This window comes from Erinaceus europaeus, chromosome 6 (genome assembly GCF_950295315.1).
Source record: "Erinaceus europaeus chromosome 6, mEriEur2.1, whole genome shotgun sequence".
In the NCBI taxonomy this organism is placed as follows: Eukaryota; Metazoa; Chordata; class Mammalia; order Eulipotyphla; family Erinaceidae; genus Erinaceus; species Erinaceus europaeus.
The window spans coordinates 35,979,904-35,994,446 of NC_080167.1; the positions used below are offsets into that span (position 1 = coordinate 35,979,904).

Below are 14,543 nucleotides of genomic sequence, written 5' to 3' on the forward strand. Positions count from 1 at the left end.
TCCCCCAAAGAAACACTGTGATTTGTTGATTATTCTCTATTGATCTCCTAGTTTAAATTTCATCTAAAAATCTTATTATTTCTTTCTTTTTCCTCTCTTCCTTTATGCTTTTCTTTTCTTGTTCCTTATTCTGAATTTAATTTGCCCTTCTTTTTTTAGTTTCCTATGATGGAAATTTAGATAGCTAATTTTGATTGCTTTTAGATAGCTAATTTAGATTGCTTTTGCTAAATCTTCCCATTTTTTTGATAAATTATTTACTAGTTTTCACTTAGTTCAATTACTTTAAAATTTGTTAAGATTTTTTCCTTTGACTCATATAAGTATATTGCTAATTGTTATGTTTTCTGCATTTTCCTTTTATTCTTTTTATTACTGAGTTTTAGCTTAATTTCACTGTGAGCTAGAACAGACTATATGTATTTCCATCTGTTCAAATTTATCGTTTTTAAAAAATTATTTTATTATCTTTATTATTTATTGGATAGAGAAAGAAATCGAGAGGGAAGGGGAGATAAGAGAGGGAGAGAGAGACATAGATACTTGCAGCCCTGCTTTACCACTTGCAAAGCTTTCCCCCTGCAGGTGGAAACCAGGGGCTCGAACCTGGGTCCTTGTGCACTGTAACATGTACACTCAACCAGGTGTGCCCTAAAATGTGTTTTACAGCTTAAAATGCAGCACATCTTAGTGGATGTTCCCATGGGAACTTGAGAGGAATATACTATTTTTCTGTTGAGAATTTTTCGGTCTTTTTTGTTGTTATGAGCTGACTTTTTCATTTGCAGGAAGACAGAGAGAAAAAGAAAGAGAGGAGAAAGCTCTTAAGATACTACTGAAGCACTGAAGCTTCCCCAATGAGGGAAGCCTGGATCCCACATATCAGGTGCACGATCTACCCAAGTGAGATATTTTGTTAGCCCTGAAAATATCTAACCTTTTATTATACTACTGCTTCTCTTCATAATATAGCTACAAGAAGCAATAGCCACCTTGGAATTAAGAATATGTAGGGAGTCAGGCGGTAGCACAGGCGGTTAAGTGCCCATGGCGCGAAGCATAAGGACCGGAGTAAGGATCCCAGTTCAAGCCCCTGGCTCCCCACCTGCAGGGAAGTCGCTTCACAGGCGGTGAAGCAGGTCTGCAGGTGTCTATCTTTCTCTCCCCCTCTGTGTCTTCCCCTCCTCTCGCCATTTCTCTCTGTTCTATCCAACAACAATGACATCAATAATAACTACAGCAATAAAAAACAAGGGCAAAAAAAGGGAATAAATAAATATTTTTTAAAAAAGAATATGTGAAAGGGGCAGGGAGGGGGCATACATGTTACCATGTGCAAGGAAGGACCTGTAGGGAAATTTCATTAATGGTGAAGTCCTGCTATAGGTCTCTTTCCTCCCCCTTCCTCTTTCAATTTCTGTTTTATCAAATATATAAAAATTAAAGAAAAGAAAGACAAAAAAAAGAGTATGTGAAACTCAGGGTAGTAAACAGAATGCAAGGTCAGAGGACCAGCAGAGATGCTGCCATGTGAGCACCTACCTGTGTACTCCTGTGCTGATTCTAACAACCACACTCCTGAGCACTTGGAGCCTGTGAGCGACGTGGGGACCGCAGTTGTCTCAAGGCAGTATCTCCATACTGAATACCTGAGCCCATTCTTTCTGGGTCCAGTTCACCTGAGGACCAAGTGACACTTCTTTAAAAAAATTTTTATGTTTGTTTGATCACCAAAATATACTAAGTAAACAACCTGTAATACAGAACACTATCATTTTGAATAAAGAAGAAAATGTATTTATACATATATGTTTGCTTACACAGGTACAAAAATATCTTTGGAAAGTACAGAAAGAAGTGATAACAGGGCAAGGAAGGTGGCTTATCAGTATACTGTATGTCTTATTTGTGTATGTTCCTGGTTCAACTCCTGGCACCACAACTAAACAAGACACAAACAAACAGAACACCACACAGTAGTGGAGCAGTGCTCCCACACTATGGAAAACACTATGAAAGAGGTGCGCTTTCCTCTCAGCCATGTAGACAAGATCTTCAAACCCCTAAATGGCAGTAATGGGATAGCAGGAGTAGTAATAATACTTTCTAACCAAATCATTTCTTGAAACATTAAAAACATATTATTAAGCTAACAAAGCATGCTCAAAAAAATTTATGAATGGTAAGCTTTTTTGTTTTACCTGATTCAATTTTGTTAAGTATTTTTCTTGCACACTGTACAAAGGCTTCTTCTACATTTTCCCCTGTTAGTGCACTTGTTTCCAAAAACATCAGCTCTAAAATTGACATGAAACAAAATATAAAGCATATTTGGAAGATGAACATAAATACTCAATTACTAAAAACCCACCTACTTAGTATTCTTATAGAATAGTAGGCAAAATGACATCTATTACTTAAAACCATTATTGTTATTAGTAATATTACAGTAATACTACTATTATTGTAAATCATCACTACTAGTATAAGACCACTATTACTTAAAGCCATGTCTCTGTAAATGTAAAATCAGTAAGTGTTCATATTATTTTAAATTTATTTATTCCCTTTTGTTGCCCTTTTTTTTATTGTTGTAGTTATTAGATGTTGTCATTGTTGGATAGGACAGAGCGAAATGGAGAGGGGGAAGACAGAGAGGGGGAGAGAAAGAAAGACACCTGCAGACCTGCTTCACTGCTTGTGAAGCAATGCCCCTGCAGGTGGGGAGCTGGTGGCTTGAACCGGGATCTTTACACTGGTCCTTGTACTTTGCACCACCTGTGCTTACCCCGCTGCGCTACCACCTGACTCCCTAGTGTTCATATTTTTAAAAAGAATTCTAACCGGGAGTCGGACAGTAGGTCAGTGGGTTAAGCGCAGGTGGCACAAAGCATAAGGACCAGAATAAGGATCTCAGTTCGAGCCCCCAGCTCCCCACCTGCAGGAGCGTCGCTTCACAAGCAGTGAAGCAGGTCTGCAGGTGTCTCTCTTTCTCTCCCCCTCTCTCTGTCTTCCCCTCCTCCTCCATTTCTTTCTGTCCTATCCAACAATAAAAAACATCAATAACTACAACAATTATACAACAAGGGCAACAAAAGGGAATTAAAAAATTTTAACCTTCTTTGAAAAGTAACTAGTATTCTGTGCTAACACATAAATCTTCTGAAGAAACTGAGCAATCTTCAATGACTGGGAAGGAAGTAGGCCAGGCAGGCTAGGCAAGGGTAGATAACCTAATGGCTATGCAAAGAGACTCTCATGCCTGAGGTTCCAAAGTCTAGTTCTCCCACCACTACCATAAGCCAGAGCTGAGCAGTGTTGTGGTAAAAAGAAAAAAAGAGAACTAGGTTGGAAGGAACAATCCAGCTGTCAGTAAAAGATGAAGTAGGAATTCTCTTCTACAAATTATTTTTGTTTCACCACAAATATAATCTACAAGTGTTTACATTTGGGGGAATCATATTACAGTATGCCATTATGATCATAAAGAGGTCTTATATGAATATTCTCTCATCCACTAGAGTGCTTACTAATTATAGCAGAAAGGCTTGCTTTTATAAGCAAACCACAACTTAAAAAATTTTTTTTATACTACTATCAGGGTTATTGCTAGGGCTCTGTTCTAGCACTATGAATCCATTGCTTTGAGCAGCCATTTTTTCATTTTATGTCTTTCCAGGTGCACAAACACTGGGCCCCCTCAAGTCACAATTTTTTTTAAAATATATTTTTTATTTATTGATGAGAGACAGAGAAATTAAGGGGTGTTGAGAAAGAGGAGAGAGAGATATCTATAGCCCTGCTTAACCACTCGTGAAGCTTCCCCCCCCCCCCAACAGGTGGGGACCAGGGGCTTGAACTTGGGTCCTTGTGCGTTATAGTGTGTTTAACCAGATGCACCACCACCTGGCTCCTAAATCACAACTTTGCTAGCATGGGCTCCCTCAAATCACAACTTCTCTAGTGAATTTATTTAAATAACATCTACATTTCTCTTGATCTTTATTTATTTTCAAGGTTGTATTTATTTTTATGAGATGTATACAGAGAGAAAAAGACCAGAACACTGCTTTTATCATTATAATAACTTTCATAGGCAGAGTGAAAATATGTAAGTCTAAACTTATAGTAAAAACTGAAGGCTTCATAGTTCCTAAGTACAGTTTAATCTTAAAATTCCTATATCTATTTTTAACTCAAAATGATGTTAGCAACCATAAATCTTGCCACTTTAAAAACAATAGCAGGTCCTTTCAGCCACCAAGTTGTAGATGCTACTATGATTCCATCCTGACTTCCTTGGGCAGATGACTTCACCAATGTGTCCCAAAGTCTCATCTCTACAGAGCCTACCCCACTAGGGAAAAAAAGAGGCTGGGAGTATGGATCAACCTGTCAGTGTCCATGTTCAGCAAAGAAGTAGTTACAGAAGCCAGACTTTCCACCTTCTGCACCCCATAGAGAACTTTGGTTCGTACTCCCTTCTGGGTAAATAGAATAGGGAAGCTTTCAATGGAGGGGATGGACATGGAATCTTGGTGGTGGGATCTGTATGAAATTGTACCTGTTATCTTACAATATTGTTAATTATTATTAAATCATTAATAATAACAACAACAAAAAACAGAATAGGTTACTTGCCATTTTCTTGAGCAAATCTGGATGCTTCTAGGAAAGTGACTTCACGATCAGCATCCAGGTCCTTCTTGTTCCCACAGAGGATGATCACGATGTTCTGACTCGCTAGCATTCTGGCATCTGTTAACCAATTAGTAAGCGCATTGTAGGTTTCTCGGCTGTGTAATACAAGATTGTGAAAATAATACATGTATTTTATAAAACTAGGAACTCTTTCCAGTCATTCACACTATTCTGTTAATCCAGTCAAGATAATGCCAACAACTTAAAAAAAAATTTATTTATAAAATGGAAACACTAACAAGACCATAGGATAAGAGGGGTATAATTCCCACCACCAGAGCTCCATATCCCATCCCATCCCCTGATAGTTTTCCTATTCTTTTTTAATTTTTTAAAATTTATTTAAAAAAGGAGACATTAACAAAACCATAGGATAAGAGGGGTACAACTCCACACAATTCCCACCACTCCATATCCCATCCCATCTCCTAGTAACTTTCCTATTCTTCTACTTTTTTTTTTTTTTTCTGATCTTGTTTTTCAACTTCTGCCTGAGAGTGAGATCATCCCATATTCATCCTTCTGTTTCTGACTTATTTCACTTAACATGAATTTTTCAAGGTCTATCCAAGATTGGCTAAAAACGGTGAAGTCACCATTTTTTACAGCTGAGTCGTATTCTATTGTGTATATATACCACAACTTGCTCAACCACTCATCTAGCCAACAACTTTTAATAAAGTTACTCAGACAATTTGAATATCCCAAGTATGCACCACAGGGTTTACTACTAGAAAAATGAGTCAGATGTTTTGTTATCTATTGGTTGCTTATCAGGGTGGAAAAGGAACACACAAGCTCCCTTATTGATTTTATAAATACTTTTTGAGCTCTCTAGTAAGTGCATGACTAGTAATGAAGGTCAAACAGCTAAGGGCCACCATTTAATGTATCTGTGGAATATGCTGGTGTGGCTTTATAGAAATTTATCACTGATTCTTTATAACAATTCTGTAACATGGGCTCATTATTATCTTCCTTCTTTATGAAAAATCCAAGACCTACAGAGACTAAGTTGCCCAAAGTCTGACATGCAACCAGTATGAAGGCAACATTGGTCTGATTGAAGGATCAACTTTTTTTTTTTTTTTAAACAAATAGGTCTGTCAATATACTACCTTCAGATCAATACTTAGGACAGACAGGATAAAATAATTATCATCTCTTTAAGTATTGTGATTTTAAAAATGCTTAAACACTTTAAGCACAATATTAGTATACATATTCAAATATTAGTATACAAATTGAAAATTTTTAAGTATTTAGACCAAATAATTTATAGCTAGAATTTTCTTAGAAATTCATTTACTACAAACTTGCTATTACAAGTTTAATTTACTTACCCATTTACACTCTTTTTTCTTTCAGCTGTATTCTATACCTCATGTATATACATTCTTTTACTCTTAGCCAGAAAACATTATACTTTCTTCATAACACCCAATGGAGTCACTATGACTACGTCAGGGCAGATCTCTAGCAGACTGTATTAAAACTTTACATTTCAAAACTCTGATCTGGCAACTTAAGAGGCAACAGTTTAAACTCACAAAGAGGTTGACAGTAAATCTTACATAGTTGTTTAGCAGGATCAACTCTTAGACCTGCTGTCTTTAGCCTTCAACTCAAGGGTAAGATCTTTTTTTTTTTTTTTTTTTTTTTTTTTGCCACTGGTTATCACTGGGGCTCAAAGCCAGCACTACAAATCTACTGCTTTCCTAGACCATTTTTTTTCCTTTTTTTCTATTTTTATTTGACAGGACAAAGAGAAATTGACGCTCATGAAGCACCTCTCCTGCAGATGGGGAGCGAGGACTTGAACCTGGATCCTTCTGTGTGGTGATATGTGCACTTAACTGAGTGTACCACTGTTCCCTCTCCTCTTTTTTTCTCTTTTTTTTACCAGTGCACTCACTGCTCAGCTCTGGCTTATGGTGGTTTGGGGGATTGAACTTGGGACCTGGAAGCTGCAGGCATGAGAGTCTGTTTGCTTAACTATTATGCTATCTCCAACCCCGAAGACAGTATAGTTTTCTATTGTTACACTTTCCTGGCCAAGTGATATACTGTGGACAGTGAAGCTTTCACCACCTGTACAAGTGTGGTAGGGCTGGGTCAGGAGCTGTGTACCTTTGTTCAGAACAGACTGTGTGAACACAGCCAAAGAGTAACACCCTAACACCCTTTTCACTAGGCAATTTTCAAATTACATGGCTCCAAAGACACACTTCTAAGGTGGTGCTAGCCAACATTAAGATCAGCACTATGATGGGATTTTAGTGAGGATAGGAAGTCCAGTAGTCTCCATTGCTCAACACAATAGCTACAACCTACATGTGGCTACCAAACATTTGAAATGGGCTGAGTAAAACCAAAGAATTGAACTTTTAATTCAATTACCAGGATACTGCAGATTCAGATCTTGTATTTTAAAATCTTGATGCTAACCAATTTAACTGCCAGTGACTTCCTGGGCATTACATAATCATTACTCAACATAACCTACAAGGAAACTAAAGTTCAGACAGCAAGAACACCCCTTGCTGAGTCTATCACATGGCTAGCTAGTAGCTTGTGACTAGATGTGAATCCAGGCAATCAAAGTCTAGAGTTTGTGACTCTAGACTAGTAACACAGGTAGTTCAAAAACTTTTCAGATGTCAAATGAAAGAACCAATGGGGGTTCTTTTTTTTTAAATTTATTTTATTTATTTGCTTTTGTTGCCCTTGTTGTTTTATTGTTGTAGTTATTATTGTTGTTGTCGTTGTTGGATAGGACAGAGAGAAATGGAGATAGGAGGGGAAGACAAGAGAGGAGGAGAGAAAGATAGACGCCTGTGAAGCGACTCCCCTGCAGGTGGGGAGCTGGGGTTCGAACCGGGATCCTTATGCCGGTCCTTGTGCTTTGCGCCACCTGCGCTTAACCCGCTGCGCTACAGCCCGACTCCCCTCCAATGGGGGTTCTTAATCTCCACCTACAACCTTGGTCAGCTCAGACAAAGCACACACTACACACAGGTGTGCCTGTGAACTTTAGGGAGAATAGAGCTGTCTCTCCCACTGGGGAGTGTGCATTACCTGGTGATGTCATAGACCAGAAGAGCCCCTGCTGCACCTCTGTAGTAACTTCTTGTCACAGACCTGAAAGAGTTAAGACTGTTTTTACTTTCATCCTAGCCAGATCCTTTCCTAGTGAGCATCCTTTCCTATATAACAATTATTTGTTCCTGCTTTGTCAATCACAAAACTTCAATTACTTAAGGACACTTCAGTATATGTATGTTCAGCCAATCTGTTTAAAGCCATGTCACAAAGGATGGGGGAGCTGAGGATACTATGCTGGACAGATAAGACATTCTCTAATAGTGAATTAAATCCTATGGAATTCAAACTATCTAACTTCCTATCTCCTCATGGCAGGTGTCCCAGCACGACCCAAATCTTTGCCAGGAGGGTTTTAAGATTTTATTTATTTATTTATTTATGAGAAAGACAGGAGAGAGAGAAAGAACCAGACATCTTTCTGGTACATGTGCTGCCAGGGATTGAACCCAGAACCTCATGCTTGAGAGTCCAACGCTTTATTCACTGTACCACCTCCCGGACTCCAGGAAGGTTTTATAGATAGTCAGTTCATAGTTAATTCTAATTTGAAAGGGATGAAGATTTTTTTTCTTTCAGCAGTATACTTTCTTTCCTGCATTATTAATTTCTCACTGTTAGATTTTCCCCATAAACAAAACAAAATTTCATCTGCAAGCCCTAATCTCAGAAAGTAAGAACAAGATAGTCTGCAATTCCCTTTAAGTGACTACTGCATTGTTTGCACTACTACACATCTAATTTACTCAGTTATCATTATCAGACACCTCCTTTTATTTTTATTTCTTTATTGGGGAATTAATGTTTTACATTCAATAGTAAATACAATAGTTTGCACATGCATAACATTCCCCAGTTTCCCATATAACAATACCCACTAGGTACTCTATCATCCTTCATGGACCTGTACTCTCCCCACCCACCCACTCCAGTCTTTTACTTTGGTGCGATATGTCTTTTTCTTTTTTTAAAGATACTTTGTTTCATTTTAATGAGAGAGATACAGAGAGAATGTCCAGATTACTGCTCAGCTCTGGTTTATGGTTGGGCTGGGGATTGAACCTGGGACCTCAGAGCCTCAAGCATGAAAGTCTTTTGAAGAACCATTATGCTGTCTCCCCAGCACCCACTCCCTACACCCCAGATAACTCCTTTTCTTTGCCTCTAATCTGACATTGATTTCTACTACTTCACTGAAATAGCCTGTCTGGGTCACATAAGCTCAGGCATCTAAATTCAATGGCATTTTTTAGTCCTTGTTCCATTGTCTTGTTTGTCACTCCTTCAAGTGCTTCTATAGTTTTATCCCTACAATGCCACCCCTACCCACCCATCCCGTTCTCTTATTCCTCTTCAACTCTGGGTCATTCTTCTATATTTGCCGTTTGTCTAGGATCTCCCCAAGGCTTTCCTATTTCTATTTCCTTTCACTTCAGTTTAATTTTTAGTTCTGATAACTTTGGTTAGACCCAATTGTTAGGTTGAAAATATAGTTTTGAGTGTATGAGGCTCTCGTGCTACACACACACACACACACACTCTCTCTCTCTCTCTCTCTAACTGCTGCCTCAATGTCTGCATTTGACTGCCTGTCGAACATGTCAGTTACCATGCATCAGACTGGAGGAGAACCATACGAGAGGTAGGGACCTCTCTGATTCTCATTGTCAAGGTCCGTTCTGCCTGAGGGGCAAGATATTGCTGTTGTTCTGAAATCTGTATATCTTCAAATCTTCTTTTAGGCCTTTCCTATCCACTAAGTAAATATATTCCATGTTCTGTTCTCTTTTTAAAAAATATTTATTTATTCCATTTTGTTGCCCTTGTTGTTTTTATTGTTTTAGTTATTATTGTTGTCATCATTATTGGATAGGACAGAGAGAAATGGAGAGAGGAGGGGAAGACAGAGAGGGGGAGAGAAAGACAGACACCTGTAGACCTGCTTGTGAAGCGACTCCCCTGCAGGTGGGGAGCCAGGGCTCAAACCGGGATTCTTACACCAGTCCTTTCGCTTTGCGCCACCTGTGCTTAACCCGCTTCGCTACAGCCCGACTCCTATACTCTTTTATCTTCACCATCACCATGCTAAATCCAACTACCAGGTTAGTGCCTGTACCTGTTTCATTCGGCTGGTGTCCACACTACCATGCATGTTTTGAGATGCAGTCTCTACAGTAATCAAGCTGTTCATCAAGTCTACAAGGTGTTATGCTCTGAAGCTAGAGCCTGAGTTTGTCATCACTTATCAGTAACTTAATCAATCATACCTATGTTTTGGAAGCACCAGAAAAGCCCTAAACAGCAAGGTTCAAAGAGCTTCTGAGGTACAAGGAGGGTGGTGTACTGAGAGAGGGTATGACAGCTTAGCATTCAATGCACACATATTGCATTGTGTATTGCTTCCATTTGGTTGTTCCTTTAAAATTGTCCTTTATAATAAACTGGTAGTAGTAAGTATAACAGAAAGTCCCAAGTCTTAAGATTTATCCCCTCTGCCTCTGGTGTTATTGTTGGGGCTCAGTGCTGGCACTATGAATCCACTGCTTCCGGCAGGCCATGTTTTTCAAGTTTTTTTTTTTAGATAGAACAGAAAGAAATTGAGAGGGGAGGAGGAGATAGGGAGAAAGATAGACACCTGCAGACTTATATCACCACTTGTGAATCAGCACCCCTGCAGGTGGGGCTTGAACTGGGATCTTTGTGCTTCATACATGTGCACTTAACCTGGTACCACTGCCTGGCCCCTAAACTGTTTCAGTAAATATGGAAACTGGGGGGATGTCATGGAAACCCCTGCATTTGTAGCTTGTTGGACAAAAGTGAGGGTAGCCTGAATCCTCCACTCATGACTGGTGTTTGAAGTGGAGGCAGTCTTGGGGGACTGGTTCCTTAATTTGTGGGATTTGATGATAATTGCAGCTAGACAGAATATAATTAACTGTCAGACACACAGTTGATAGTGGAGAATGAGATAACCAGTCTGGACAAACCCCATTTCTTCATAGGTGTCAGAAAAAAAGCACAGCAGAAATGAATAAAGTAAAAAGTGGGGGGTAAAAAGATAAACTATGGAACGTAACAAAACAAATAAACAATACTTTGGTACTCTGAAGAATGAGGGCATTTTTAAATCTACTAGCTCCTGAAAAGTCATGATGGAAGATCTCATATATATATATTATATATATATCATATATATTAAGAATTGGGTGGAGGGTAGATAGCATAATGGTTATGCAAACAGACTCTCATGCCTGAGCCTCCAAAGTTCCAGGTTCAATCCCCCGCACCACCATAAGCCAGAGCTGAACAGTGCTCTGGTTAAAAAAAAAAAAAAGGTAAGAAAAAATTAGGAATAAATTTTTTGTTTTCTTTTGTTTCAGCAAGCATCTAATTTCTAGAGGAAGTGGTATCTAAGAATTATCCTCAAGATAAGCTAAATTAAGTCTACTTCTTAATAATTGATTTCAAATTATATTTTATGATGCTTTCTTTGAACATGGTTTCTTACATGAATTATTCAAATTTTCAAAATTAAGCATTTAAGAATACTTATTCAGGTACTAAATCTTTTAAATTATTTAAAGCTAATATATGTACATAGCTTTAAAGTAAAATGCTGCTAAAGGCTGAAAATTAAACACTGCTGCCTTCACTCTTTCAGGAAGCACTCCCTGCCCCCACCCCATGTAAGCATACACTTCAGGATTTGATTTTTTTCCCCATATATATTACGTGATTACATCCATTACCTGCTGAATACCTAGTGCCTGTTACAATTCTGACTGGCTTAAAAAAAAAAAAAAACAGAAACACACACACACATACTCTTTTGGCATTTATTTCCATATTTCTATGAAATGCTTATGAAACCTTTGAGTTTCATATTTTTGTTTTGAGTTCTTAATTCTAGAGTTTCCTTCTTTGATAAGAATCTGTAGCTCACTCGTATACCTCCAAGTTTTATTCTAGCAGGACAGCACTTTCATATAATAAATTTCCATATGGTACTTTTTCTTTTCTTTTTCTTTCTTTTTTTTTGGCTTCCCGACTGAGTACCTGTCAATTTCATCTTCCTCTTTCTGGTTTTATTCACTTATTTTGGCAAAGTAAATCTTCCTGGAGTTTCCAAGAAAAGTGAGAGCCTTTGTTTTCCTCATTTTTGAGTATCTGAAGGTACTTTTTTTTTCTTTTCCTTTTCTTTTTTCTTTCTGTCTTTTTAATTTTTTTGCCTCTAGGGTATTGCTGAGGCTCAGTGCCTGCATTACCAATTCTCTGCTCCTGGAGGGCATTTTTTCCACTTTGTTGCCCTTGTTGTTACTGTTATCATTGCTGCTGCTGAAATTAAGAGAGGAAGGGAAGACAGAAAGGGGGAGAGAAAGACAGACACCTGCAGACCTGCTTCACCACTTGTGAATCGACCTGCCTGCAGGTGGGGATCCAGGGGCTCAAAACTGGATCCTTGAGCCAGTCCACTCCTTGTGCTTTGTGCGATGTGCGATTAACCCTCTGCGCCCTGGCCACAAAGGTACTGATTTTACACTTATATCTAATTGACTAAGTATAGAATTACAAGTTAGATAATGTAAATCTCACTTCTAATCCTTTTATGTAATTTTTCTTTTCTAGAATATATTTGTGTCTTTGCTTTGTCCCTGGAGTTCTGAAATTTAAATACATTGGTCTTTCTTACTCATCTGCATTTGGTGTAAGGTGGGCCAATACATCTTCAATCTCAGTCCTTCAGTGGAAAGCTTATTTTCTCTGCTTGTCTTTCTTTCTATTTTTTTTTTTTTTGGGGGGGAATTAATGTTTTACATTCAACAGTAAATACAATAGTTTGTACATGCATAACATTCCCCAGTTTCCCATTTAACAATACAACCCCCACTATGTCATTTATCATCTTTCATGGACCTGTATTCTCCCCACCCACCCATCCCAGAGTCTTTTACTTTGGTGCAATACGCCAATTCCATTTCAGGTTCTACTTGTGTTTTCTTTTCTGATCTTGTTTTTTCAACTTCAGCCTGAGAGTGAGATCATCCCATATTCATCCTTCTGTTTCTGACTTATTTCACTCAACATGATTTTTTCAAGGTCCATCCAAGATCGGCTGAAAACGGTGAAGTCACCATTTTTTACAGCTGAGTAGTATTTCATTGTGTATATATACCACAACTTGCTCAGCCACTCATCTGTTGTTGGACACCTGGGTTGCTTCCAGGTTTTGGCTATTACAAATTGTGCTGCCAAAAACATATGTGTACACAGAGTTTTTTGGATGGATGTGTTGGGTTCCTTAGGATATATCCCCAGGAGGGGGAATTGCAGGGTCATAGGGTAGGTCCATTTCTAGCCTTCTAAGAGTTCTCCAGACTGTTCTCCACAGAGGTTGGACCAATTGACATTCCCACCAGCAGTGCAGGAGGGTTCCTTTGACCCCACACCCTCTCCAGCATTTGCTGCTGTTCCCTTTTCTGATGTATGACATTCTCACAGGAGTGAAGTGATATCTCATTGTTGTCTTTATTTGCATTTCTCTGACAATCAGAGACTTGGAGCATTTTTTCATATGTTTCACAGCCTTTGGATCTCTTCTGTGGTGAATATTCTGTCCAAGTCCTCCCCCCATTTTTGGATGGGGTTATTTGTTGTCTTGTTGTTGAGTCTGGCAAGCTCTTTATATATGTTGGTTATTAAACTCTTATCTGATGTATGGCATGTAAAGATCTTCTCCCATTCTGTGAGGGGTCTCTTGGTTTGGGTAGTGGTTTCTTTTGCTGTGAAGAAGCTTTTTAATTTGATGTAGTCCCATAGGTTTATACTTGCCTTAGTCTTCTTTGTAATTGGATTCGTTTAATTGAAAATGTCTTTAAAATTTATGCGGAAAAGAGTTCTGCCAATATTTTCCTCTAAGTAACTGATAGCTTGTGGCCTAACATCCAAGTCCTTGATCCACTTGGAATTTACTTTTGTATTTGGTGAAATACAGTGATTCAGTTTCATTCGTCTGCATGTTTCAACCCATTGTTTCCAACACCATTTGTTGAAGAGACTCTGCTTTCCCCATTTAATAGTCTGGGCCCCTTTGTCAAAGATTAGATGTCCATAGGTGTGGGGCCTCATTTCTGGGCTCTCAATTCTATTCCACTGGTCAGTGTGTCTATTCATGTTCTAGTACCAGTTTTGATGACAATGGCCCCATAATACAGTTTGAGATCTGGGAGTGTGATGCCTCCAGTTCTGTTCTTTTTTCTCAAGATTGTTTTGGCAATTCTAGGTCTTTTCTGGTTCCAGATTAACATATGTAGCATTTTTTCTATCCTCCTAAAAAATGTGCTTGGGATCTTGATGGGGATAGCATTAAATTTGTAGATGGCTCTGGTTAATATATTCATTTTGATGATGTTAATTCTACCAACCCATGAACATGGGATATCTTTCCACTTCTTTGTGTCTTTTTCAATTTCTTTGAGTTGTGACTCATAATTTTCAGTATACAAGTCTTTCACTTCTTTGGTTAGGTTTACTCCTAGATATTTTATTGTTTTTGTTGCTATAGTAAAAGGAATTGATTTCTGGGTTTCAATTTCTTCTAGCTTAGTGTTTGCATAGAGGAATGCCACTGACTTTTGAATGTTAATTTTATAGCCTGACACATTACTGTATTGCCTGATGATTTCCAAAAGCTTCTTGCTGGAGTCCTTAGGTTTTTCCATGTATACTATCATGCCATC

At 38.4% G+C, this 14,543-nt stretch overlaps 1 protein-coding gene across 5 annotated transcripts in view; it reads right to left on the reverse strand.

The window, feature by feature from the left end:
* RAB4A (RAB4A, member RAS oncogene family) overlaps nucleotides 1-14,543 on the reverse strand; it is an 82,652-nt gene that overhangs the window by 24,897 nt on the left and 43,212 nt on the right. For all 5 annotated transcript variants that reach the window (XR_009550217.1, XR_009550218.1, XM_060192031.1 and 2 more), the window contains 4 exons: nucleotides 7,780-7,842; nucleotides 4,642-4,796; nucleotides 2,202-2,297; nucleotides 1,543-1,679 (listed from right to left, as the gene is read on the reverse strand). Coding sequence is in view for 3 of the 5 variants with exons in the window: in XM_060192031.1 (XP_060048014.1) it covers nucleotides 1,564-1,679; nucleotides 2,202-2,297; nucleotides 4,642-4,796; nucleotides 7,780-7,842 (430 nt within the window). In the remaining 2 variants the exon portion in view is untranslated. The remainder of the gene's footprint in view (nucleotides 1-1,542; nucleotides 1,680-2,201; nucleotides 2,298-4,641; nucleotides 4,797-7,779; nucleotides 7,843-14,543) is intronic.